At 59.0% G+C, this 27,737-nt stretch overlaps 1 protein-coding gene across 1 annotated transcript; it reads right to left on the bottom strand.

Moving 5' to 3' along the window:
* Window positions 1-439: 439 nt before the first annotated feature.
* SNAPC4 (small nuclear RNA activating complex polypeptide 4) lies at window positions 440-27,737 on the bottom strand. The gene is made up of 24 exons (XM_025360804.1): window positions 27,673-27,737; window positions 25,822-25,964; window positions 24,534-24,580; window positions 23,161-23,328; window positions 22,857-22,982; window positions 22,359-22,437; window positions 21,810-21,891; window positions 19,598-19,702; window positions 19,448-19,520; window positions 18,872-19,036; window positions 13,733-13,880; window positions 12,971-13,077; window positions 12,729-12,823; window positions 9,537-9,631; window positions 8,750-8,829; window positions 7,786-8,268; window positions 6,853-6,930; window positions 6,424-6,673; window positions 5,892-5,962; window positions 5,336-5,446; window positions 4,627-4,654; window positions 2,384-4,104; window positions 1,212-1,350; window positions 440-670 (listed from the first exon to the last, which is right to left on the bottom strand). The coding sequence occupies exons 2-23, from the start codon at window positions 25,949-25,951 to the stop codon at window positions 1,219-1,221; spliced, it is 4,374 nt and encodes a 1,457-aa protein (XP_025216589.1). The 5' UTR covers window positions 25,952-25,964; window positions 27,673-27,737; the 3' UTR covers window positions 440-670; window positions 1,212-1,218.

The raw sequence follows: 27,737 nt of genomic DNA, 5'->3' as shown, positions 1-27,737 counted from the left end.
AGACGAAGGAAAGGGAGTGGGGACAGACAGAGAAGATGGGGGCTGGTCTTATGCCAAGAAAGGCCCACGCAAAAGGACAGTGAAAGTTGTGGGGGCTGCCATCGTGTCTGGGTAGCCAGGTCACCTGTTCCAGGGAACCCCCGGGTCAGCTGGGGCGGTGCGAGGGCTGGCAGCCATCTGGGGAGGGTGCCGGCTCAGCATGAAGAACAAAGCCACAGGTGCTTTCCATGAAATGGGCGAAAGCCTGCTTCTCTGCTGGGAGGGCAGCCAGGGTACAGGAGGCCTCGAGGACCCCAGTGCTGGGCCCCCAGCACCCTGCCTGTCCCCGAACTGCCTGCACTAGGGTGGCTCAGCCACCAGGCAGTGGCCTGACCCCAGTCGGGTGGGGGATCCCTGTACACTGCCCAGTATCTCAGGACAATAAAACCACAACAGCCTGTGTCCGGCTCCACAATTAAAAACAGAACTTTACTCCTCCGAGTGTTCAGGTGTGCACTTGGGGAACAGCTGTGCCCCGTGCCACACGGTCAGTTGGCAGGCCTGCCTCTGTTCACGGCGGACCTGGTCGGTGGGCGGCCAGCAGATACCTGGCCCCTGGCTGCCTCTCTCACAGGCTGGGTATGGGCTGTTTCTCGTCAGCAGGGCCACGGGCTTCTGAGGCGTGCTTGTCCTGGAACACAGAACACCCAGATGATGGGGTGCCCTTGATCCCAGCCAGACCCCAAGCAGCGCTAGGACAGACAGACAGGAACCAAGGCCACCCCAGCGCCAGTCACTCTTGGTCTGCTTGGTGAACCTGACCCACATGTGCCAAGGGCCAGGCCACCTGCTGTCTGGGCACCAGGGCCCCAGCAGTGAAAAGTCAGCCCGGTGGGCTGTGGTTGGTGATGGTGGGGAGACGACGGAGCAATGCACGGGAACCGGGCACTGCCAGAGCACAGCGGCCAGGGAGGAGCCCAGACCCCAACAAAGGTAGGGAATGAACCTGTGGTCAGGGGCGCAGTGGTGCCAAGGCCCGAGGCACGGGTGGCCAGCAGGAAGGATGTGGGTTAAATGCTTCTCCCCCTGGAGGGCCTCCATGACCCAGGACCTGCCCACCTAACCCAGCACAGCTGCTGTGGGCGCTGAAGGCCAAGCAGAGGCAAGACCCCCTGTCTGGACCACTCTGTGCCCTGGGCCGTAGGGCAGCGGCCTCCCCACTCGGGACTCACCTGCTGCTCACACCAGCCGCCTCCGCTTCCGGGTATGCCTGGCATGCCGGGTTCTGAGCACATCAAGGTCGTCAACATCAAGGTCATTAAAAGCATCCAGGCAGGAGGCGGCAGAGCATCTACCAGAGTCTGGGGGTCCCTGAAACAAAATCCAGGCAGTGGGGACCAGAGTGACCCCCATCCCCCGCGCCATGATGGGCGAGGAAGGGACAGGGAGTGAGAAGGGGTCCTGTGGGCGAGTGTACCACTTGGGACCGGGCACCCTCATCTTGGGCAGGAGCTGCTCTAGGCACTCCTGGGGCCACACATGACTGTGCTCTCCCTCCCTCAGGGGCTCGGACCCCGTCTAGCCATCCCTGTGGCAGGCCTCCTGCTCCCCCATGGGGCGGCCATCACACCCCGGCAGGGCAGGAGGCTGTACACGGATGTGGCACGGGGGGCTTCTTCCCCTGGCTGGCCGGGGTCCTCCGCCCACTCTCAGGCATTGCTTCCTCCCTCACTTCAGCCTAGTGACTTGTGAAGCACAACCCTGGGGAGAGATGGAAGGCCTGCCACATTCCCTACGACAGGCCCACAGGTTCAAGCTGAGGCTGCCTGCTTCTGGTGGTTTCTCAGGGAGGCCAGCCGCCGGCTGCGGCAAGTGGGCACCCTGGCACCAGGTGAGAAGGCCTCTCTGGGGGCCCCATCCACATGCTTTCTCCTTCAGGGTTCCGAGCATGGTTTTGCCTACAGAGCTTGGAAAACTCTTCCCAAGGATACTGAGAGAGGTGACAGCTGAGAGGGACTTTTGGGACCCCAGAAATCCAGGGACAAACACAGCCACTACCCTCCACTGTGCCCGTGGCCCACCCTGCTCAGAGCTGGGTCAGCGTCCGTCCCAGAGCTTCTCACTGACAAGGCCACCTGGCTGGGCAGCACCAGGATAGCCAGGGGCTCCTGCACGAGAATGAGGCCTCTCTTCTCTTTTCCACACTGCCCCAAAGGGAGGCCACTTCTGCAGAATCTACACGCAACTGGGCAGGCCAAGAGCCAGCTTCCTCCTCCTGAGACACCCAGCAGCCAGCCTTCCTGCCCACAACTTCTACCGGCCCCCACCCCACCGCTGTAGGCAGGCAAGGGTGCCCCAGGGACCGCCGCCTGCGTGGGGAAGTGGGGCCGGGCGCGCCCCTTACCTGAATGTGGCGTGTGGCCGCCGTGCAGCCCGGCTGCCCGTCCCTGTCTGCGAGTTCCAGCTCGCTCAGGAGGTCCTCATCCTCACTCTCGGAGCCTGCTATCGAGGCTGCTGAGAGGGTGGTGCGGATACCATGGGGGGCCAGGGTGGCCAGGAGCGCAGGGAGGGTGAAGGTTGCCAGGAACCGTGCCCGCAACAGGAGGTAGGCTGGGTTGTCCCGGAGCTGCCCCCGCACCAGCCCCAGTGAGGCTTGTAGCGCTCCAGCCGGCCGCTCAGCCTCGCCCCCCGCCACCAGGGAGGCGGCCTTGTGCTCCAGGGCCGCCTTGTGGAGCAGGAGGCTGGACAGTGCTCGAAGGCTGCACAGGGCCGGGGGCTGGTAGGGCAGTCTGCTTCCCAGAAGACGTACCCGCACCCCACGCTGGCCCCCCAGCCACTGCTGTGTGGCCGCCTCAGCCTCCTGGGACAGCAGGCCCAGGTCCAGGGACCCCTTCTCAGGCCCAGCCTGGGGCAGGGATGGCTTCTCCAGGTCCAGAGGCCCCTTGGGCTCTTGTGTTCCTGAGGGGGACCCCAGCGTCCCCCCTGGCTCACTTGCTGGAATGACACCACCAAGGGGTGGCAGCCTCCTGGGCAAGGGGGGTTCTGCTTCAGGGGGGTCAGCCTGGGAGGACGTCCTGGGTGCAGGTATCTCCCTGGCCACCTGGGCCTCTCCAGGGACAACAGCCACACTGGCATCCACTTCTGCAGGACTTCGGGAGGCGGCGTGTGTGGGAGGGGCTGGGGGGACTGTCCTGCAGGAAGGCTCTGGTCCTGAGTTCACATTGGCTGGGGGCTGCCAAGAGCTACTCAACGCTGGGGCCCCGGGGCCCTGGGCCGCCTGAGCTTCCGTCAGGGGAGGCAGCAGAGTGGCCACCAGCCCTGTGGGGCCAGGCGTCCCTGCTGGACTGGAAAGGCCCACCACAGCTGGCACAGGAACAGGGAGAAGCCCCTGGGCTGTGAGCACCCAGGTGACAGGCAGGGGGACACTGGCCGCCACACGTGGCCCTCCTACATGCGTCAGGCTGAGGGGCTGGATAGGCAGCGGGGTGGGGCTGGGGACTGCAGGGAGAAAGGGTGATGCCTCAGGCAGGCTCTGCTTCCGGGATGCAGTGGGGGCCTGCGACTGTCCGAGACCGCCCCCAGGGCAGCTCACAGAGACCTGGCTGGGGCCCAGGCCAGGGGCTCCGGAAGCAGCAGGGGCTGTGCCCTCGGGCCCTGTGAAGGCAGGAGCGAGGGGCAGGGCTTGCATGGTGGAGAGTCTCTTGTCCTTGGCTGAAGGCCCAGCCTCCTGCCAGGAGCCTGAAGTGCCAGGCTTGGCTTCTGCGGGGGTCGCAGGCCCCGAGAGTGGAACATTTGAGACAGTGGGACCCAGGGCTGGGCGGCCGTGTGGGGTGTGCGGTAGAGGGGGCTGGAGGATCACAGGCGAGGAGACCAGCAGGTGGGACGGGAGCACCACTGGGCCCCGGGCGGCCTCCCTGGCACGGGCCTCCTGAAGCCGCTTCTCCTGAAGCCGCTTCTCCTGAAGCAGCTCTGACACAGTCTTGGGCTTGGGCCGGGGGCCCGTCGGAGCCAGTGGGGACGCCTGGGGTAGGGTGCCCTCCACCTGGCTGGATGCCAGTCTTCGGCTCCCTTTGTGGCTGGCACTCTTTGAGGCTTCTTGAGCTGGCACATTTGGGAAGAGGTGGCCTGTGGGGAGGAAAGACCCACACTTGATGAGCCCCAGGCATCTGACCCAGGGACAGCCCCTCGCTGCCATCCCCTCATCAGGAGGGATCCCATGAGGAGTCTAGGGTCTTGAGCCAAGAAGGGGTCAAGTGACATGTCCTGGGTCTCCTGAGTCACAGTAGCTACCCCAGACCCCAACGCTCCGGTCAAAACCAGGGCAGTGGGCACTCTGGGAAGCCCAGCCAATTATGCTGGCTGAGACCAGCTGGGAGCCCAGGCCTTGCCCGATGCTGCCGGCGTTGGGCACGGGCGGACCCTCGCTCGAGACGACCCCTGCCTCCGGGCCCCATGCTGAGGAAGCCTCAGGGCTGCAAGGGGGGCCCAAGGAGCTCCAAGCTGGCCCAGCCAGACTCTCATCCCTGTGGTGGGACTCGAGGGATCTCTGTCACCAGGGGCCACAGGCTGTGCTGCTTGGGGGCTGCAGGTGAAAGCCAGGGCCAGGAGAGACCTCTTCCCCACCAGGACAGAGAAGCAGAGGGTTACCTGGGGTGCTCTGAGCACTTGAGGGCGCCTGGAAAAGGAGAGGAGAGTCAGCAGCTCAGATGTCCTTCGCGGGCCTGGACCACCTCTCCTAGCATTTGGGCTGTCCCCTGCCACTCCCTGAAATGGGGACGAGGCCCCAAGGGCTGCTGCTGGCCTCCCACACGCCTCTGCAGGAACTCCGGGGCCACAGGAGCAGCCAAGCGTGTGGCACAGCAGGCAAAGGCCTGGCCTCGTGCACCCCCTCAGTGCAGCTCCTCCCAAGGGCGCCTTTGAGAGCTCTTCCGGGGGGTTGGGGACAGGGTGGGGTCCACAAGGAGAGGCAGGGGGCTGGGAGCTGGAGGCCCAGGGGTACCCCACTGCTGTCCCTGCTCCTCCAGTGAGTGACACTGCTTTGTCACCGCACCCCCAGGTGACGGGGCTCGGGGTGAGGCCTCGCTGAACTTGTGTGAGTTTGGTTTCTGGAGCAGAAAGGCAAGAACCAGGCACCCCCAGCAGACCGCCCATGTTCATGACCACCCGGCAGGGCTATGGGGGAACACAGGCACGTGGGCCCCAGTGTCAGCCCCGACCTGCACCTGCCTGACCTCCCCCGGCCTCTCAGGGCTGCGTCCCCTGAGGTGGGAAGTACAGATGCCTCCCCAAGGGGTTACGGCGGAGCAGGTGGGGCGGGCAGGGGTCACCCTCACTTCTCACCCCGAGCGTCTGCTACCTGCAGAAGATGCACTGGTGGGTCCCCAGCACCAGCCTGGGGCAGCCTGGGCGGCAGGGCCTTCCTCTCTCGGACGACCTCCAAGCAGCCGGCAGTATCGATCTGGAACAGCTGAGAGACACGGGAGGCGGCCTCACCGCAGCTGCTTTCGGTAGCAGCTCAGAAGCTCCAGAGGCCCAGGCAGAGCCCGGGACAGCCCTGAGGCTGTGCCAGCCTCCCGTCTGATGCAGACGCGGGGGAGGCAGTGAGGCTGTGGACATCCAGGAGGGCCTCCCATGAGCCCCAGGCCTGCTCTCCTTCCCTGGCATCTTCCACTCATACTGGGGCCCCGGGCACCCCCTTCCCCAGACACTGTTTAGTCGGGGACAGTGCACGCTGTAGCTGGCACCCCTTCCACGTTCACTTGCTAACAGTGTAAGGCATGGAAAGTGCATTTTCAAGGCTAGAAAACTTTAGATAACTAGACTTTAAGGAATGAATCTACTGCAGATTTCGAAACTTCACCAAGAACTTTTTACAAGGCCAAGGAAAACGAAGCTCTGCCCAGGTAGCTTACCTGGGTAAACAGGGTGAACACAGGGGTGCTGGCCAGGCGGGCCTGCTGCAGCTGCTCCCTGAGGCCATCCGCTGTGGGCACAGGGGGAGAAGTGGAAAGCAGCCCCAGCGCCCACGGGCACAGGGGGACAGGTAGACAGCAGCTCCAGCTCCCACGGGCCTTTCGAGGAGGCTCTGGGAGCCCTCAAGACTGGGAGCCAGGCCAGTGTGGGAGGCAAGCCTTGGAACCAGCACCCCACAGCCACGGCTGGACAAGGGTGGGCCCTCTGAGCCCTGTCACCACACAAAACAGTGTTAGTTCAGCTGCCACGTGCTTGGCCCAGGAAGAGTGGTGGGGCAGGGAGGGAGGGCTGGCTCTGACTGGGTGTTCTGAAAACCTTCAGGGATGGGAAGCTGACAAGAGGTGGGGCCCACCCCAAAAAGACTCCCCTGCTGAGGCCACTTCCCCAAGTGACCACCGTCTGCTAGGCTGGATGTACTCGTCACCCTCACCCCGGCCCCCAGAAGGCTCCCAGAGGAGCCCCAGGCCATACCTTGAGTCTGCACTGCGGCGGGTCTCTGGGGCACCTGTGTGCAGGGCAGGACAACGTCCCCCACCCAAGGGGTCACAGCCAGCAGCAGCCTGCGGTTCAGGAGCCTCCGGTGCAGAGCGTGTCTCCAGCGCCGCTGCCCACTCTGGGTGGCTCTGTGCCGTAGCCACTGCACATGGGACCGGGCCACGCTGTCACTGGAGCTGACCCCTGGGGACGAGGTGGGCAGGGGTGGTTGTCTCAGCTGCTCTTTCTGTAAAGAGAAGGCGGCACCTGGGGCCCCTGGCCAGGTTCAGCCCCTGGAGTGGACCCTGCCCGGTGGCCAGTGCTGCCCTCCACCCCCGTCAGGGCATGATTGGCGGGGAGAGGAATCACTCAGACCAGGGCGGGGTGCGTGGTGGCATGGGTGCAGGTGTCTGCGGCAGGCCTCACCTGTGTGCGGCTCCGAGCAGCCGTGTTGGCCCTGAGCACCCTCAGCACGGTCTCCACAGGCACTGTCAGCCTCCCTCCCTGATGAGAAACTGGCCTGAGGCGGGGCACGTGGGGTGTGTGGGACACACGGGGGCCTTCCCCTCACCGCCCACATGCAACCGCCTCTTCACGCAGGCTCCAAAGCGTGCCTGTGCACAGCTGCTCTGCCTCATGGGAACGTCCACCATGGGAAGTGTGGGGTCCCCAGGCAGGGCCTCCCCGCAAGGCCTGGCTCCTGGGACACTAACAGGGTCCCACACCCACTAGTCAGTTCCTCAGCCTGACAGCAGCAGCCCTTCCAGGTGACGCCCTGGCCCAGGGAGATGCTGGCTGTGCGGCAGTGAGTGCCATGCACTTGGCTTTGCCAGTAGCTTCAGTGTCCACTGTCCCCGCCAATAACTCCCAGGACAGACAAGCCTGTTCAACTCTGACTGCTCCCACAGGCACGGCCAGAGATGGGCCTGCACCTAGGGCCTGACATGGTGAAGACCAACCAAGATGGGCAGATGCACCACGAGCCAGGCTGGTCCTAAGTGGGTGGACAGGCCCTTCCCAGGGAGGGCCTCCAGGTGCACAGGCTCACGGGGAGGGAGGAGGGGCTCCTCCCGCTGCCGCCTCCGCCCCCCAACCCTGACTTGGGGGTAAAACGTTTCAGAGATGCCTCCAGGTCCAAGTGCCCATTCAGCCATATCCCTGAAACAATCAACGAACCGGGAAAAATGGAGGCTTCCCCAACAGTCCCCACCACGCGCAGCTCTCCAGAGCTCAGCCAGAAGCAGCGTGTTCTGATGTGCACGAACCCTGGGGACCCTGCTGCTGCACCATCCCTGAGCGTCAGCCCTGGTGAGCAGTGACGAAAGTGCATTCCCATGGCGCACCGGGGCCGGGGCCTACCTCGAGGGCCTGCTTCTCTGCGCCCACCGGGTGAGTGTCTGCCGAGTGGGAGGCCTGGGCAGCTCTCGGGACAGGGCTGTGGGCCGTAGCAGGGGCCTGCACTGCACTCGTCTCCTCTCCAGGAGCCGCGGCTGTGGCGGAAGCTTCCTTGCTGCCACCTTGGCTGGCACTGGATCCCTTGGAGGGGCTGAGGGAGGCAGCGTGGCCTCCCAGCCAGGCCCCTGCCCCTCCTCTCCATGGCTGGCTGGTGCTCTGCCTGGCAGGAACCCACAGATCCATGTCCGGGACCACATACTGTGGGGACAGCAGCGCTCTGTCACCCTCCCCAGCCTGTGCCTGCTCTGGCTCTGGCTCCTCCTCCTCACTGCTGCTGCTGCTGCCCCTTCCGCTGCCGCCACTGCCACTGCTGCTGCTGCTGCTGCTGGAGCTCCACCGGATGCTGTGACGGGCCCTCCGCCGCCGCCTCCGGAGACCCTGCTTCTTCTGAGGGGAGGAAAGGGCTACTCAGAGGCCTTGGCGACCCCAGATCACCCATGACGGCAGCAAGCAGGCCAGCCCTTTGGGGAGAGGCCCAAGTGGGGCACCTCTGGGGTCAAGGGCAGCCACTGCCGAGGCAAGGTCTCCCTCTGCCCTTGGCCACCCAGAAGAAATGCCACGGCCAGAAACCGAACGCCCCCCTTCCCTCCACCTGCCCCCCCCACTGCCCCCGCCCTCCACTTGCCCCCCGACCTCTCCCCTCCTTCTGCCCCCCTCCTGCCCCCCTCCCTTCCTCCTGCCCCCCCCACTGCCCCCGCCCTCCACTTGCCCCCCGACCCCTCCCCTCCTCCTGCCCCCTCCCCTCCTCCTGCCCCCCCGCCCGCTCCTGTCTCCCTGCCCGCCACCTCCCTCCCCTCCTCCTGCCTGCTGGACCCCCGTCGACCAGGCTGTGATCTGGTTTCAGACAAGGAAAGAGCGAACGGCTCACCCCCATCATGATCTTCCACTTGCTCAGACACTGGGAGCCGGACCGATGGGGCAGTTCAGAAGCTATTTTTGCCCAGTGACCTACAAAAGCCAAACCCCATGAAATGGCTTCATCCAAAGATTCTTCCCCAAGACAGGCTGGCTGTTCCCCAGGAGACTTGCTGTGGGCCCCATCAGAGTGGGGCCTCCGGTGCACCCTCACGCTGGGCAAGAACCAGGGGTCAAGCATGTCGGGCACGTTGGGCACCGACAATCTGGCAGCATCTGACTCTCACTGGATGCTCAGCCCCTTAGGAAAGTTCTGCCAAACGTGTAACTGAGAAGGAGAGTCGTCCCTAAGCACACACAGCCCTCACATATCTGCTCCCCCCAAGGCTTCTACACCAGCCATCTCCCACGATTCATGCTCTTCACACAGTGCGGAACAGCGGGAGAAGCACGGGTGCTGCTCTCACAGGGCAGAGCTGTACTATCTGGTGTGTCCTTGAACATGGCAATACCACAGCTAGGATTTACTCTAAGGAGACATTGCAGATATAAGCAAAGACTTAGCTATAAAACACAGCTCACTGGGTGTGGTGGCACACACCTGCAGTTCCAGCTACTTGGGAGGCTGAGGCAGGAGGATGGCTTGAGCCCAAAAGTTTGAGGCTGCAGTGGGCTATAGTCGCGCCACCACACCCCAGCCTGGATGACAGAGCTTGCTCTGTCTTTATCTTGATCTCTTTTCCAAGAAACAAAAAACAACAAAAAAAAGAAACTAGAAGAACAAACTATCAACAACTTACCAACACCGTATTTTCCTATTAATTCAATTAACTGTTCCTCTTCTTTCAAATTCCACCGTCCCTTTTTCAAGCTGAAATGTAATCTCCTGAGATACCTGAAAGTCACATGAAAAGCAAAGAACATTTTAGATGCTAAGATGCTACCCACCGCTGCCCCAAGCTTCTTCTTGGATACGACACTAAAGTGGTTTCTTGGATACGACACTAAAGGTGCAATCAACAAAAGAAAACGATAGAGAAAGTGGACTTCATCAAAAGTAAAGCCTTTGTGTCTCAAAGGACACCATCAAAAAAGTAGGCAGACCACGTACAGGCTGGGAGAGAACGTTTGCAAATCACGTGTCCGGTAAAGGACTTGTATCCAAAACATACAAAGAACTCTTACAAGTCAGTAATACCAAGACAAGTAACGTTAAAAATGAGCAAAGGACTTAAAGAGACACTTCTCTAAAAATCTATTTCTATGAACAGTCACCAACCACATGAAAAGAGCCTCCACATTGGCCACAGGGAAGCACATGTCAAAACCACGAGACGCCACTTCACACCCGCTAACATCACCCACAGGGAAGCGCACGTCAAAACCACAAGACGCCACTTCACACCCACTAACATCACTCACAGGGAAGCGCACGTCAAAATCATGAGACGCCACTTCACGCCCGCTAACATCACCCACAGGGAAGCGCACGTCAAAACCACAAGACACCACTTCACACCCACTAACATCACTCACAGGGAAGCGCACGTCAAAATCATGAGACGCCACTTCACGCCCGCTAACATCACCCACAGGGAAGCGCACGTCAAAACCACGAGACGCCACTTCACGCCCGCTAACATCGGCCACAGGGAAGCGCACGTCAAAACCACGAGACGCCACTTCACACCCGCTAACATCGGCCACAGGGAAGCGCGCGTCAAAACCACGAGACGCCACTTCACGCCCACTAACATCGGCCACAGGGAAGCGCGCGTCAAAACCACAAGACGCCACTTCACGCCTGCTAGGATGGCTAGAATCACAGATCACAAGTGCTGGTGACAGTGTGGAAAACCAGAACCTTCATAGGTTGCTAGTGGGAATACGGAATGGTTCAGCCCCTTGGAAAACAGTCTGGTCATTCCTCAAAAGGTTAAAAACAGCGTTACCACTGCCCCAGCAATTTCCCTCACAGGATACAGTTGAGAAAAATGAACAGATATCTATGGAAAAAAGTACAAGCGAATGTTCAGAATGCTTTCAGGGTTCGTCCACACTGTACCAGAATTTACAGAAATGTGGTTGTTTATATGAGAATCCCACTCCTTTTTTTTTGAGACGGAGTCTCACTCTGTAGCTCAGGCTGGAGTGCAGGGTGGCGTGATCTCGGTTCACTGCGTGCTCTGCCTCCCAGGTTCAAGCGATTCTCCTGCCTCAGCCTCCTGAGTAGCTGGGATTACAGGTGCCCACCACCATGCGTGGCTAGTTTTTGTATTTTTAGCAGAGACAGGGTTTTACCATATTGGCCGGGCTGGTCTTGAACTCCTGACCTCGTGATCTGTCCGCTTTGGCCTCCCAAACTGCTGGGACTATAGGTGTGAGGCACCGAGTCCTGCCAACCCCTTTTTAAGGCTGAATAATATTCCCTTGTATGCAAATGTTGTTTTCCACTCATCTGCTGATGAACACTTGGGCTGTGTCCGGCCTTTAACTGTTGTGAACGCTGCTGCTGTGGACATTGTTGTATCTGAGTTCCTACTTTCAATTCTTTTGGGTTTTATGCTTATCAGTCTTGGGGGTGTAATTCTATGTTTAACTCTCTGAGGAACTGCCATGCTTTCCACAGAGGCTGGACCATTCTACAATGCGCAAAGGTTTCAATTTCTCGACATCCTTGCCAACACAGTGACTTTTTTAAAAAAAATTAACAGCCATCCCAACGTGTGTGTGGTTTTGACTTGCACTTCCCTAATGACTCATGACGCCGGGCGTCACTGCACATGCTCACTGGCCATCTGTGCATTTCTTTGGAGAGACGGCCACTCAAGTTCTTTGCCCGCGTTTAGATTGGGTTGTTTTCGTTGTTGAACGGCTTTCTTTTTGGGTTGATGAAATGTTTTGCAATTGATTGTGATGATGGCTGCACAGCTCAATGAATACTAAATACTAAAAACCACTGACCTCTACACTTCATTTTGTTTTGAGATGGAATTTCACTCTTGTCGCCCAGGCTGGAGTGCAATGGCGTGATCTCGGCTCACTACAACCTCCGCCTCCCAGTTTCAAGAGATTCTCCTGCCTCCGCCTCTCGAGGAGCTGGGATTACTGGCATGCACCACCACACCCGGCTCATTTTGTATTTTTAGTAGAAACGGGGTTTCTCCTTGTTGGTCAGGCTGGTCTCAAACTCCTGACCTCAGGTGATCCGCTGGCCTCGGCCTCCCAAAGTGTTGGGATTACAGGCGTGAGCCCCTGAACCCGGCCTTCTACACTTCATTTTAATTAATTAATTAATTTGTATTTTCTTGAGACAGAGTCTTGCTCTGTCACCCAGGCTGGAGTGCTGCGGCGCAATCTCAGCTTACTTCAACATCCGCCTCCCAGGCTCAAGTGATTCTCCTGCCTCAGCCTCCCAAGTAGCTGGGATTACAGGTGCCCGCTACCACGCCCACTTAATGTTTGTATTTTGAGTAGAGACAGGGTTTTGCCATGTTGACCTGGCCTCAAGTGATCCACCTGCCTTGGCCTCCCAAAGTACTGGGATTACAGGCGTGAGCCACTGCACCCAGCTTCTGAACTATACACTTTAAATGAGCGCCCTGCATGGTGTGTGAATTATCTCAATGAAGCTGCTTTTGAAAGGACAACAAGCAGGAAAAGGAGGGAGCTGCCGCTGTCTGCCGGGGTCCTGACCATCCGCAGTCTGAGAGAAGTCAGACAACAAGGGTCAGGAAAAGCTGCCCAGGGAGTTGTCTCAAGTGGAGCCTGTGCCTTGCTCTGGGCAAACAAGCAATAAAGAAGTCAGGGTTGGAAAAAATAGCTTATCTGGGCCAACCCTGGCACACCAAGCACCCACAGGCCGCGCCCTGCTCCTGTGACAGCAAATCACTTCTGGCCGCCGTCGCCCAGCCTGCCCACAGCCTACACGAGAGCGAACCTCGCCACGGACCCACACCAGCCCCTCCCTCACCCAGCGCTGTGCGACTCACCGATCTCGGCACTGGGCATCGCTCCTACCTGGCACCTCTTCCCGGATTTTAAACCAATCCTGCTCCCCGTATTTGGCAACGGCTTGAAGCAACTTCTGCAGGAAGGGACAGGCAGACACGTGAAGCCTCTGCAGGAAGGGCCACAGCCTCCTCACCCCAAACCCAGTCAGAGAAGGGACCACCACTGAGCACAGCCGCGTTACCCTCCCAGAGCCCAGCTCTCCTAGGGCCTGCACACTTACAGCGTCTTCCTCCGGGGCCCAGTTCCCCTTCTTCAGGCCGGGGTCCAAGCTCTTGGTCCATCGGTAAATCAGCTGCATGGAGTCTCTCCCTTCCATATAGTAGACAACTGGAGGCAGAGGGGCAGGGAGGTCCTGTGAGGCCGAGACACACACCCTCCATACAGTAGACAGCTAGGGACACAGGGGTCCTGGGGGGCTGAGACACCCACCCTCTGTTCGGTAGACAGCTAAGGACAAGGGGGTTCCGTGGGGCCGAGACCACCACCCTCCAGATGGGTCACACAGAAAAGAGTTACTTTGGCCAGGCACAGTGGCGTCATGCCTGTAATCCCAGCACTTTGGGAGGCAGAGGCCAGCAGATCACCTAAGGTCAGGAGTTCAAGACCAGCCTGATCAACATGGAGAAACTCTGTCTCTACTAAAAATACAAAATTAGCTAGGCATAGCAGTGCATGCCTGTAATCCCAGCTACTTGGGAGGCTGAGGCACAAGAATCGCTTGAACCCGGGAGGCGGAGGTTGCGGTGAGCCAAGATCATGGCATTGTACTCCATCCTGGGCAACGAGAGCAAAACTCCATCTCAAAAAATAAAAATAAAAAAAAAGAGTCACTTTAGTCACCAAGAAGCGAACTGTGGAATAGCCAGGACTGTCTAAGCCCTCGCCTGTCTTGTTGCCTCTGTGAATTTTCCCTGCAAGCCTCCAGTGTTCTGATGCGGGGCCCTGTGACAGCCTGAGAGCCGTCGGGGCGGAGGGGCCTCACTTCTGCGGTAGGGGATGTGGCTGCCAACACGCATCTCCTGCACCAGCTGCGTGAGCATGCGGTCCTCCTCCTCCGTCCACTCCTTGCGTTTCAGAGCTTTGTTCCGCTGCTGGAATTTCTGCAGGCACTGGAAGGCGCTGCGGCTGGTCTTCCCAAGTCCCAAACAAAAGCAAATGAGTGTTACTGCGCGGCAGGATGTCCAGATCTGACTCTGAGAGTGCCCCAGGGCACAGATGGGCCCGTGAGCCACTGGAGTGACCCTTCTGCAGACTCCAGCTCTCCTCCTCCCAGACTCCTGTGGGCTGATGGAGAGCACCCCACGGTAGCAGTAAGAACACACTACACTCACTAAACAGGACCAAGAAGGACCAGGTGAGAGGAATCAAACCTTCACTTAAGAAAATATTAAAAAAAAATTCACAGTAGCTAACTGATATGACTCCAAAACCACATTGCAACTCACTCAACAGAAACTCCCAGCTTGGCAAGGGCTGGGAGATGCACTGCTCTGTGTGTGGCATGTTCTTTAAATGCAGCTGCTAGCACCTTCTCTCCCTTCTCGAGCTCTAGGGTATCTCGCAGCTGAGGGGTGTGGGGTAGAGGAGGTACAGGACAGCCCTTGGTGTGGTGTCCATGTCTCAGGAGACGCCCTCAGAAGGGAGTGCCTCAAAATAACTCTCCCAGCTTCCCTGCATGGCTCAGCTCAGCAAACCCACCCTCAGTCCACACGGTGGACCACCTGCCCAGATCTTTTCCTCATGCATCTCCTTATGGGAAGGGGTTTTCCAAGAGCTGATGAGTGTTACCTGAACCCTGTTCTCTGAAAGTGAGCTGCGGGTGGCAGAGGGCGCGCAGGGCTAGGCACGGTGTCGCAGAGCTGTGAGGTTTGTGTTACCTGAACCCTGTTCTCTGAAAGTGAGCTGCTGGGTGGCAGAGGGTGCGCAGGGCTGGACGTGGTGCTGCTGAACTATGAGTTTTGCTTCCAAGGCTTTCTTCCCCACCAAGTCCTTCCCAGCTCGCTACAGCACAGGTCAATCTGAGACTCACTCACCACAAACAAAACCACCACCCCGGGGTGTACGAGCTGTAGGGCAATCCTAGTCAACATGCGTGAACCTCGCCCCTGCGCCCACACGGGAGCGCTTCTGGGAGCATCAACACACTCGAGGCCTCACCCGTCCTCCTATACTCAAGCTGGCGCTTCCCACCCAATGGAAAGAGAGACCCTTCTCACACCTATCCCAAGCCTGCCGAAGGATCTGGAAGGCAAAGGACTGGGGGTGGGGCGGGATTCAGAGCTGGGCCCTGCTGGGAGAGCTGAGAGCAGCAGCTCTCAAAGGGAGCTGGAGTGAGGCTGGAAGGAGGCCGGAGTGAGCTGGAGGGAGGCTGGAGGGAGGCTGGAGGGAGGCTGCTGAGGCCTTAGCCTGGCTTTGACAGTGACTAAAAACACTTCCCGGGAAGGAGAAAGAATCTGGCAGGGGAAAGTGCCGGCGTTGCGCTTTCTGATATTAACGGAGAAGCATGTCTGACTACGTGTTCCAAGGAGAAAAAGCCATTAATGGATGGAAGACAGAATTCCCAAAAATCACAAGGAGAAAAACTGGACTTACGGTTTCAGCAAACCAGCAAGACAGAGTGGAAGGAAAAGAGGCCACAAAGTAAAATGGACTCAACACACCAGAGCCAGGGAGGGCACCAGGAACACCCAACCTCCCAACAAAGCCAGAGGCTGCTCAGGCGGCGGGGAAGCGAAACCCTGCGGCACGCGGCTTTCATAAAAACACCTGGAAATGACGATGCGTTAAAAGGCTGAAAATACAGGGATGGGCCGGGCGCGGTGGGTCACGCCTGTAATCCCAGCACTTTGGGAGGCCGAGACGGGCAGATCACCAGGTCAGGCATCCTGGCTAACACGATGAAACCCCGTCTCCACTAAAATTACAAAAAATTAGCTGGGCGCGGTGGCGGGTGCCTGTAGTCCCAGCTACTGGAGAGGCTGAGGCAGGAGAATGGCGTGAACCCGGGAGGCAGAGCTTGCAGTGAGCCGAGATCGCGCCACTGCACTCCAGCCTGGGCGACAGAGCCAGACTCCGTCTAAAAAAAAAAAAAAAAAAAAAAATAAAAGGGAGGACAAAAAAATGTAAAAAAAAAAAAAAGCAAGAGTGGCAACATTTCTACCAGGAAGATGGAATTTAAGCTCAAAAAGAATAAGGGAAATAGAGAGATAATGATTTTTTTAAAAAAACATAATTTACAAAGTAAATACAGTCATCACGGCCAGGTGCAGTGGCTGACGCCTGTAATCCAGCACTTTGGGAGGCCATGGCGGGCAGATCACTAGAGGTCAGGAGTTTGAGACCCCTGGCCAACATGGTGAAAACCCGTTTCTATTAAAAATACAAAAATTAGCTGAGTATGGTGGCAGGCGCCTGTAATCCCAGCTACTCAGGAGGCTGAGGCAGGAGAACTGCTTGAACCAGGGAGGAAGAGGCTGCAGGGAGCCAAGATCATGGCACTGCAGTCCAGCCTGGGCGACAGAGCTGGACTCTGTCTCAAAAAAAAAACCAACGAAAAACAGTCATCATAAAGTTATGTGGGCTGGGCACAGTGGCTCACACCTGTGATCCTAACACTTTGGGATGAGGCAGAAGGAGTGTTTGAGGCCAGGAGTTCGAGACCAGCCTGGGCAACATGGCAAGACCAGGTCTCTATTAATTACATAAAAAGTTATGTGTGTGGAGAGTGGGGGGTGGGGGGTAGGGGCAGAGGAGAACATCATGGAAAAGAGCTAATGCGGCCAGGCATTCATTGGTTCATGCCTGTAATCCCACATTTTGGGAGGCCTAGGCGGATGGATCATGAGGTCAGGAGTTCGAGACCGGCCTGACCAATACAGTGAAACCCCATCTCTACTAAAAATACAAAAATCAGTCAGGTATGGTGGTGGGTGCCTGTAGTCCCAGTTACTGGGGAGGCTGAGGCGGGAGAATTACTTGAACCCGGGAGGCAGAGGTTGCAGTGAGCTGAGATCGCGTCACTGACTCCAGCCTGGGCAACCGAGACAGACTCCATCTCAAAAAAAAAAAAAAAAAAAAAAAAAAGCAAGCAAGAAAGAAAAAAAGCTAATGAGCTAATGCATGCTGGGCTGAACCCCTGGGTGATGGACTGCTCTGTGCAGCAAACCACCATGGCACACATTCACCTACGAAACGAACCTCACTTCCTGCACGCGCACCCCTGAACTTAATATAAAAAACAAAAAATAAAATAGACCCCGATTAAAAAAAAGTTGTGGCCGGGCGCGGTGGCTCAAGCCTGTAATCCCAGCACTTTGGGAGGCCGAGGCGGGTGGATCACGAGGTCAGGAGATCCGAGACCATCCTGGCTAACATGGTGAAACCCCGTCTCTACTAAAAATACAAAAAACTAGCCGGGCGAGGTGGCGGGCGCCTGTAGTCCCAGCTACTCGGAGGCTGAGGCAGGAGAATGGCGTGAACCTGGGAGGCGGAGCTTGCAGTGGGCGAAGCTGGCCCCCCGCCCCCCAGCGTGGGAGACAGGGGCAAGACTCCGTTCCTAAAAAAAAAAAAAAAAAAAAGTTGTGTGTACCGAACTATGTAGCAGTAAAATATATACAAAAGAAAACCTGACAATTACATATATACTTATTTATTTATTCATGAGACGAGTCTTGCCCTGTCGCCCAGGCTGGAGTGCAGCGGTGCGATCTCCGCTCACTGCAAGCTCCGCCTCCCGGGTTCACGCCATTCTCCTGCCTCAGCCTCCTGAGTAAGTGGGACTACAGGCGCCTGCCATCATACCCGGCTAATTTTTTATATTTTTAGTAGAGATGCGGTTTCACTGTGTTAGCCGGGATGGTCTCAATCTCCTGCCCTTGTGGTCTGCCTGCTTCGGCCTCCCAAAGTGCTGGGATTATAGGCGTGAGTCACCGCGCCCGGCCGAAAAACTGATTTTTAATATTATGATGTCAGGACATAGTCAAGTGACATCAACATAACTTTTCAGAATTAAACATTTTTTTTTTTTTTTGAGATGGAGTCTCACTCTGTCGCCAGGCTGGAGTGCAGTGGCGTTATGTCAGTTCACTGCAACCTCCCCCTCCTGGGTTCAAACGATTCTCCTGCCTCAGCCTCCCGAGTAGCTGGGACTACAGGCATGCACCACCACACCCAGCTAATTTTGTATTTTTAGTAGAGACGGGGTTTCTTCATGTTGGTCAGACTGGTCTCGAATTCCAGACCTCAGGTGATCCAGATCCTCGGCCTCTCAAGGTGCTGGGATTACAGGGGTGAGTCACTGTGTCTGGCAGAATTAAACATATTTAAAGGCAAACTCAATTTAATAGCTGATATAGATTAGGCCCTACTTACAGAGAATACTCCTTTTTCTTAAAAACAGTTTTGGCAAGTTTAGCTGGTTTACTATAATCAGGTGCTCTGCCATAAAAAAAGTAACATATTTGAAAGATGAAGATTTTACACATCATGCCCCTAGTTCATGTTCCAATCAAATTCAGATAAAGAACCACCACAAGAACTCCCAGGAACCCAACTATTTAAAAATGGAAACATACATTCCTAGATAAACCTAGGTCCAAAGAGGCAATAAAAATGGAAACTAGAGCTACTCTGGAAATCTACGAAAAGAAGAGTTCACACCAAGCTGCTCCCAGAAGAGTGTGGCCTAACAAGCCTCGTTATCAAGACAAGAGACCCAAGTCAGTGAAGAACTGAGCCCTCACTCAGGAAACCAGAAAAGCGGCAAGAACTCACACTAGGAAAAAGCATCCCTTAGAACCATCAACAGAATAAACTCCCAAGGCTGATGGAGACAGAGGAAGACGGGAAATAAGGAAGGAGACAGACTCCGGTACGCTGGGCACGCACCGCTGTATGGGGAGACCTGGAGGACTAGGAAGGCCCAGGGGAGCTGCGGCAACGGCCTAGTGGCAGAGAGGGCTGGGCAGGCTCCTTCCCCAAGGCCACAGCCTGGAGGTGGCAACACACAGAAACCTGGTGGCGAGTGAGGACTGAGGACCCTGCACCTGTCCAGCCACCTCCTGCTATAGGGCCCACAGGCCCTCAGGTCTCCTGGCCCCTGGGGTCCAGGCCAGGTCCTTACCCCCAGCTCCTCTGCAATCTTCTGCCACTCCAAGTGGCCGTGTGCAGCCGCGATCGCCTGCAGCTGCTCCACCTCCTCCCCGCTCCACTCCTGCTTGTTGATGCTGGGGTGCTCCGAGTTCTGCCAGAACTTCCGGATCTCCTCTGCGCTGCGGCTGCCTTCAAACTGCACGGACAGAGACACTCAGCCTTGCAGGCCACTGACCCCAGGGCGCCCTAGATGCAGCTCCAGGCTGAGCTGTTGCTCTCTGCCAGCTGGAGGCTTCCATGGCTGCAAGTAAGCGGAATCTTCGTCCAACTCACTAGGCCTGGCACGGCCAAATACGTAGACGTGGCTCCAAATGCGGCGCCGGGAGCCTTCCAGACTGTCTCAGAAAGGGGGCCATGCACCAGCAGGAAAGCCCTGAGGCCACTCACCACTACCAAGTGCCGGACATGTGCCTGACCCGGGTGGGCAGGGGTCACAGTGGAACCTGTGCCAGGGAGGGTGTGGCCTTACCACCCAATTCCAACCGCACCCGGGCTACAGGGAGCTGTGCTGCGAGCTGCTTGGGGCTCAGACCTGCCCCCAACTTACGTTAATATTGGAAATCTTCTCCCAGTCGTGGCTGTCCAGCCTGTTTCCCAGCAAGGCCTCTTCCGGAAGCTGGCTGGAGGAAGGGATGAGGGTATTGGCGCCACGCCTGGCCTGTGGGCTCCCCTGGGCCCTCCCGGGAGGCCTCCTCACTTGATGTCCTGGATCTCCTTCTCGGCTTCCCTGGCCTGCTTCTCCAGGGCCTGCTTCTCCATCTCATTGGAGACTTTGCTCTGCTTCTGGTGCAAGTACTCAAGCCTGCAAAGCAGAGCAGAGGCAGAAGGGCTGCAGGCAGAAGGGCTGCTGGTGGGGGACGGGTTGTCTGCGCAGTATAGAGCAAAGAGTGTGAGCTCAGCAGAGATTCTGAGCCTCCCTCACCCTCCCTGCCTCAGCCTCCTCACCCATGAAAGATGCTGTAGCACCCACCTCCAGGCTGCCACTGGGGTGGGAAGGGCTACAGTGCCTGCTGGCCCCCATGTCTCAGAGCCTCGCCACAGCCCTCTGGAGCCTCAGTGCCCCAGCTCCCAGCCTATGCCTGCCTGCTGGCCCCCATGTCTAAGAGCCTTGGCACAGCCCTCCAGAGCCTCAGTGCCCCAGCTCCCAGCCTGTGCCTGCCTGCTGGCCACCATGTCTCAGAGCCTCGCCACAGCCCTCCAGAACCTCAGTGCCCCAGCTCCCAGCCTGTGCCTGGCACAGAGACACAGCCATGGGTAGATGTCCTGACTGGTGCCCAGTGAGGAGGCCGGAGGCTGTGAAGTCACAGTAAAGAACCACTCCCCCAAGCAGGCCAGGAAGGAAAACCCAGCTGTCCCCAAGCCTGAGGAGAGACCCACCGTCGTCACTGCAAACCCTGACCATACACATCAGGCCACGGCTGGCAGGCAGGCCCCAGGACCCCTGGCCTGGCCAAAAGCCTCTCAGTGCCCAGAGATGTCCTGGCAGCTTGTATCCTAAAGGCACCCCCTCTGCCTTGAGAGCTCATGGTGGCCGCACAGAAGACAGGTGGGGACCCGCTGTGCTGCTGACGGAGTGGCCAACAAGGTGATGCTGGGTCTCTGGGCTCTGGGAGCAGCTCTGTCTTTGACCAAAGTTATCAGGACAGCAGCGCCTTCTATCGTGAGTGGACAGTAAGGCCGTGCTGTGCCTTGCTTTGGTCACATGATATCACCCCATCAGCACACACCAGGTTTCAGGCACGGGGAAAAACAGACCCAGAGAAGAGAAGCTGCCCGAGCCACGCCCCTCATCATGGCCATGGTGACCACCCCGCGCCCCCGAGCCACAACCCTCATCATGGCCGTGGTGACCACCCCGCGCCCCCGAGCCACAACCCTCATCATGGCCGTGGTGACCACCCCGCGCCCCCGAGCCACAACCCTCATCATGGCCGTGTGGACCACCCCGCGCCCCCGAGCCGCGCCCCGAGCCACGCCCCTCATCATGGCCGTGGTGACCACCCCGCGCCCCGAGCCACGCCCCTCAATGTGGCCGTGTGGACCACCCCGCGCCCCCGAGCCACGCCCCTCATCGTGGCCGTGGTGACCACCCCGCGCCCCGAGCCACGCCCCTCAATGTGGCCGTGTGGACCACCCCGCGCCCCGAGCCACGCCCCTCATCATGGCCGTGGTGACCACCCCGCGCCCCGAGCCACGCCCCTCAATGTGGCCGTGTGGACCACCCCGCGCCCCCGAGCCACGCCCCTCATCGTGGCCGTGGTGACCACCCCGCGCCCCGAGCCACGCCCCTCAATGTGGCCGCGTGGACCACCCCGCGCCCCGAGCCACGCCCCTCATCATGGCCGTGGTGACCACCCCGCGCCCCGAGCCACGCCCCTCAATGTGGCCGTGTGGACTGATCCTGTGCTTAGCCGCCTGGCCACGAGGAAGCCCCCTTGAGGGGGAAAGGGCATCAAGTCCAGGCATCAGCATCTCTCCGTGGGTCGGCAGGACCTGCTGTGGAGAACAGGCTCGCAGCTAAGCTGAACCTCTACCAAGCCCACATCAGCCAGCCTTGACTTTTCCTGTTGGCCGGGAAAGGTTGTTTGTTTTTGAGACAGGGTCTGGCTCTGTTGCCCAGGCTGGAACGCAGTGGTACAATCACAGCTCACTGCAGCCTTGACCTCCTGGGCTCAGTCGATCCTCCCACCTCAGCCTCCCGAGTAGCTGGGACCACAGGCGTGCACCACCACACCTGGCTAACTTTTTTTACTTTTTGAAGAGATGGGGTCTCATCATGTTGCCCAGGCTGGGCTTGAACTCCTGGGCTCAAGAGATCCTCCTGCCTTGGCCTCCCAAAGTGCTAGGATTCCAGGCGTGAACCTGCACCCAGCCTGAAGGCCATTTTTGACCTTCGTTTTTAGACTTACTTCAGTAACTTGGGCTGAAGCAATCGCTGCAGGCGGTCACTCACCACTGACTTTCGGAGCAAGGCCTTTTCCCAGTTTTTCCCTGAGGAGAAGCCACAGTGCCATCACTGAGGGTCTGGATCCTCTCCACGGCCCACTCCCGTGGTCGGTGTACACTTTCCCCAGGCAGTGATGGGGGCCCCACAGCGAGTAAGCAGCACACCAGGCCCACAGGTGAGACCCCTCCACCCAGCCGACATAGCTCCACCCGAGGCTTGGCGCCAGCTCACGGGCAGAGCTGCCAGGGCTTTACGGCCCAAGACAAGGCAGGGAGACTGAGTAAGAGGGTAGGGTGTGGCCTGGCCCGTCCCGCATGACTGGCGTTCTGGAAAGGACCTGCTTAATGTGAAAAGGCAGGGGTCAAGGAGCCAGTCCCAGTGGTCAAGGCCTGAAGGAGCCATGAGGTCACAACAGAGAAAGGTCTGAGAACTTAAGAAACTGGGGAAAGCAGGGCCGTGGGGAGGGGTCCCCTGAGTTCAGTGGTGCCGCATGGCCAGCTGGGGCTCTTACATTTGGTCACGAGGAGCTCCTCGAAAGCCTTGATCCCCTGGGCAGCCTTCTCTCGTGTGTCCTCGTTGGCAGGGGGCCCCTGTCAGGGTGCACAGCATCACCACAGGCACAGACCACGTGTGCTCCCTGCAGGCCCAGCACATCCATCCAGAGCCCACAAAAGGACTTGGGCCCCCCTGCCTCCTGCCTTCCCGTACTGTGAGGCTGGCGGGTGCAACCCTACCGGCCAATCCATGAGGCCTGCTGCGGTCAGGCCTCGCACCGGCAACGCTGGCACCTCCATGAGGGCTTGCTCATCGCTTCACAGGGCAGTCCGGGCAGCCCAGCGCAGAGCAGAGGGCAGCCTGCCCACCACGGAGGAGGCAGTTTGAAGGAGGGTGGCCAATGTTATCTTGAACTCACGGGAATTCACGACTCCCCGCAGCAGGACTTGGGGACAAGGGCCCTTCCCACGGTGCACAGAGCCTTGCCGACAAGAGCAGGGCCTGGGCCACTCACCACACCCGTGACCTTGTCCTTGAAGTACGGCTTCATGAAGTGCCCCATGTATGTGCTTGGGGGCAGGCTCCTGCCATCCTTCACCTTGGTGCCTTTGGACCCAGCCAGATCCCTCATGAGCTCCTCCTGTGACAGACACAAGGCAGGGACCCCTCTGTGGACCAGCAGTAGCGACTCTCCCTGTGGAGGGGACCCAGGGCAGAGGAGAGGCAGGAAGCTGGGGAGCCCTGGACCTGGCAGGTCCAGCTGTGGGGGGCTCTGGGGGTGGGGAGGCGTGGGCACCGGGGGCCGAGGCCCGTCCCACCTGCTGCTCCCGGTTCTGGGCCAGCAACAGGTTGGCCTCAGCCAGCTTCTCTTGGATGACCTCCTGGTAGACCATGTTCAGCTGCAGGCAGGTCTCCGGATCTTCAGGGAGGGTTTTATCCTTGGGGTCGTCCTCATCATTGCTGGCTTCACCCCACCTTTCTTCTTCCTGGTTACGAGCAAGAAATGGCATGTGAGGGGATGAGACATGGATGTTGCCCTGTCCTCGGGAGCCAGTCGCCCATCGCTGGGCCTCTGGGACACCGAGGCAGCTCCAGCATAGCAACACCCAACGTGGCAGCAGGAAGCGACCCTGGTGGGCAGCAGGAGGGCGTCTGAGTTTGGGAGCGGAGCCTGCTGCTCTCGAGGTGGCCCGTGTGCGCCTTTCCTAATCCATGGCAGGTGGAGCCTCCTGCCTGGAATGCACCAGGGCTGGGGCTGCTGCGAGGCAGGAGCTTTCCAGGACCACAGGCGTCCTTGTGAACCCTGCACTCTGCCCTGAGCCCCTGTGGTGTGAATCACCGGCGAAGCACGGGGAGCAGGCGTGTGTGGGAGGAAAGTCTCCGCAGAGCCAGGAAGTGGACGCGCTGAAAACGCCCGTCGGGACCGGGGAGGCGCCACGGGCTACGGCAGGGTGCTCACCCACAGCAGGCAGACCACACGGCCACGCTAACGTGAGGCGACTCAGTACCTACTAACTCCATGGAAAAAGGAAGCAGCAAATCGCCAACCTTTTCCAACGTAAACAAACGGCAGCTAACAAAACGACGACCGGCCTCACAGAGCGGCTGCCACGTGCTGTTTAGGTGCTCGTGTATTTTTCTTTTTTTTGAGAGAGGGTCTCACTCCATCACCCAGGCTGGAGGGCAGTGGTGCAATCACAGCTCACTGAAGCCTCGACCTCCTGGGCTCAAGTGATCCTCCCGCCTCAGCCACCCAAGTAGCTGGGTCCACAGCCACGTGCCACTGCACCAGCTAGTTTTTGTATAGCTGCTCGTGTTAGCTGACTTGTGCTGGAAACGCCCCTGCTGCCCCACAGGAATCTGAGGCACAGAGCGTTGAGCTGTGAGGGGCAGGACCCAGGTGCACAACTCACAGCTTTCCATGAGTGACAGATGCCACGCAGGAGACGGAGGCACACAGCCATGAGCTCAGAAAAAGCCAAGGGGTGTGATCACCAAGCTGTTAACAGTGGTTATTTCTGGGGACAATTTCAACGACAAATGCTTTCTGATTTTTTTTTAATACAAACGTGCATCATTTTCATAATGCAGAAAACCCAATATGGATTCAAACCACACCCCCTCCCAGGCCACTTTGGAAGGTGCTGGCAGGCCTGACCCAGTGGCACAGCCAGATCAGGCCAGCAGTTACCGAGATCAGGGGATCGGCAGGGTCCAAGTCCTCAGAAGGCAGTGACTCTGTCAGAAACACAAGCAACACAGTGTTGGTGACCAGCGTCTGGGTCGGCGTGTGGGCGCAGCTCACCACTGCTTCTTGGGCAGAGGGGAGAGGGCCTGGGGCTGTGAAGCGGTGAGAGCGCCTCAGGCTGAGGCTTGCAATGAGCGGACCTTCCCTCTCTGACAGCAGGGTGGGCAATGGACCATGCCGGGTTAGCTAGATAGAGAAGACTCTGGCCACACACTGGGGCACTCCAGGCACACAGGACAAAGCTACACAGCGTTCACTGGACGGCACAGGCTATCTCGCACTGGAGAGACAGACGGAGAAAGCCTAGCAGAAAATGGACCTGTCCTTCGGGAGCTCCGCTAGTCAGATGGAAGGCATGGATGTAGAGGCCCTGACCACAGAGAAAGATAGCAGGGTGCCTCAGAGGCAGGCCCTAGGTCTGGGAGAGGTGGGAAACAAGGCTGGTGGGGTTGGGGTAGGCTCAGAAGATAAAGGCAGCATGGAGGGGAGCACGTGGGGAGGGGAGCACGTGGGGAGGGGAGTACGTGGGGAGGGGAGGCTGTGGGGTGGGGAGCCTATGGGGCGTGGAGCACATGGAGTGGGGAGCACGTGTGGTAGGGAGCACATGGGGAGGGGAGCAGGTGGGGAGGGGAGCACGTGGGGTGGGGAGCACATTGGGGTGGGGAGCACATTGGGGTGGGGAGCACACTGGGAGGGGTGCATGTGAGGAGCAGAGATGCTGGGGGTGTGAGCTGTGGTGACCATCAGGCATGGACTGTCCAGGCTGCCATCGGGTGAGCTCCAGGCTCGCCCTCTCCTCTCAGGATGGTCCACTCCAGAAGCCCTGCACAGGCCCAAGGAGGCCAGGGCCAGACCCTGGGAGGTCTAGAGCCCAGGGTACACACACAGCTAGCTGGCTCAGGGGCTAGCAAACATGGAACTGTCAGAAGCTCTCTGGCTGGAGTACAGGCAAACACCGGTGTTGGCAAAAAATTGGGCCTGGTCTGTACCAGCCATCGTTTTATTACTGTTATTATTATTTTTAGAGGCAGGGTCTTGCTGCGTTGCCCAGGCTGGACATGAACTCCTGGGATCGAACAATACTCTCGCCTGAGCCTCCGGAGTCCCTGGGGTTACAGGCCCGAGAGACCACACCTAGCTACCATCACACCCTAATGTGCCTGAAAGGAACCCAGGGAGCAGACCAGCTGTTCTCACCAGGACCCCAGGAGGCCAGGTGCAAGGGGCTCACCTGCTTCAGAATCTGACTCGAGACTTGATTCTGAGACCTCCACGTGGGTGCCCGCGGAGCTGGGATCTAAAATCCTTTCCAGCTCCTTGATCTCCTGTGTTATCTTCTCTCTTTCAGCATCTACATCCATGACTTCTGCCTGCCTCCAAAACACACCCCAAGATGTTAGAAACCAAGACTGTGCTGGGATCCCATTCTCCTTCACACACCTGCCCACAGGGGATGGCAGAGTCTGCTCGGCAGTGGGCACTGGGCTCCCCAAAGATTAACAGACCAGGCCCAGAATCAGGGAGCCCTGGAGTGGCAACCTCAGACCCCACGAACTCCTGCTATGTGCTCTGCCAGGAGCCTAAGCCCCAAGAACGTCTCCCGCCTGCTCTGAGGCTGCAACCAGCACAGGCAGGGAGTGGACGAACAGGGCAGGCCCCACTGTCCTGTCTCGGCTCCCACACCAAGCCACGCGGAAACTGGGCACCCAATATAGAAACAGTGGGGTGCAGAGGCAAAGTCATTACAGGGCAAGGACACAGCCCATGACCCGCTTTGGCCATCCTGCTCTCCCATGGCACAAAGCCAGACCACAGAGGGCATCTGAGAAAAATTCAGAGACACACACTGAGACTACCCAAGTGACAGGCACTTCCCCCATGGAAGGAAGCTCTCAAAGGCAACCCAAAGGCAAGGCTGGCTGTTCTCTGTGCATCCATAACAGCCCCTGGAATGTGGCAGTGCCTGAGACCGAACAAATGTCTGTCAAGCTTTTTCCTTAGGAACTGTGGTCTAGGAAGTCTGAAGGAAGAAGGACGCTAGAGAGAGAGAGTAGGAGAATGAAGCATCAGCAGAGAAAGTCTAAAGGAATCACTAGCACAGACCCGGGAGCCCAAAACACCCAACAACAAAGGGAAACGCCCTCCCTTGTCCTTGGCGTGGCTCTCCCTGCTGGACACTGACTGGGGCGCTGCCCAACTGGAACAAAAACCAAAGCATCCACCCGCCAGCACCGTTAGCCACATCAGCAGCCCAGGTCCCCTCACTCCTTCACGAAGCCCCTTGTTTATGCCCGAAATGCTTGTGAACCTGTAAACTCGGCTAACAGCTGGCCAGAAGCAGAGCTGGCAGCGACCGCAGGCCGGTTCAGAGCCTCCGGGCCGGCGGAGACGCTTTCCCCTGGAAGCCTCACGCAAGAGGCGGCTGCTGCCTCCCCTCCCCGAGTTGCTCAGGAGAGCAATGATCGGCAGGAAGGAGGTCAAAGTCACACGTGCTGAGCCACCGACAGCAGGGGCTGTCCCTCTCCCCGCACTCCTCTCCCAAGGGCTGGTCATGAGGGCTGCCCACCAAAACGGAACGCAGCAGGCGGTCCCTCCCGCCCCAGCTGCGGGGACGCCACTCAGACTCGGCTTGGCCCAGGGAACCCCAGGAAGCGCCAGGGCGATGGGCGTTTAGGCACCGGCTTGGGAGACAGACCCGGCCCAGGCCCAGTTCCGCCTCCTGCTAGCTGCGGGACCTGGGGAAACCCCCTCCGAGGCTCGCCCACCGCAGAATCGACTGCGCAGTCCCCGAGACGCACGCGGGCACCCTGCAGCCGGGACCGCCCCGCCGACGCCTCCTCGGAGCCCGCGGGGGCCGCAGCCCGCTCGCAGCCGAGGGGCTCCCAGGCCCGGAATCCTCGCGCGCCCAGGCTCAGCCGGACGGGGCCACGCCGGGCCTCAGTTTCCCCGACTCTGGACGCTGCCCCGCCCCCGTCCCGGGCCTCGGATGTCCGCTCCTCGGGACAGCGCCCCCTCCGCGGGGAGAGTCCAGGAGATGCCAGCGCCACCCGCGCCTTACCTGTTATGCGCAGACCTTCCCTGCTCGCGCGGACCCAGCCGTCGCCCGGGCGACCGCAGACTCGACGCTTCCGGCGGCTGCAGAACAAG

The sequence above is a fragment of the Theropithecus gelada genome, chromosome 15, assembly GCF_003255815.1.
Source record: "Theropithecus gelada isolate Dixy chromosome 15, Tgel_1.0, whole genome shotgun sequence".
In the NCBI taxonomy this organism is placed as follows: Eukaryota; Metazoa; Chordata; class Mammalia; order Primates; family Cercopithecidae; genus Theropithecus; species Theropithecus gelada.
The sequence above is the reverse complement of the archived record's forward strand: the minus strand, read 5'-3'. Positions and strand labels throughout refer to the sequence as shown.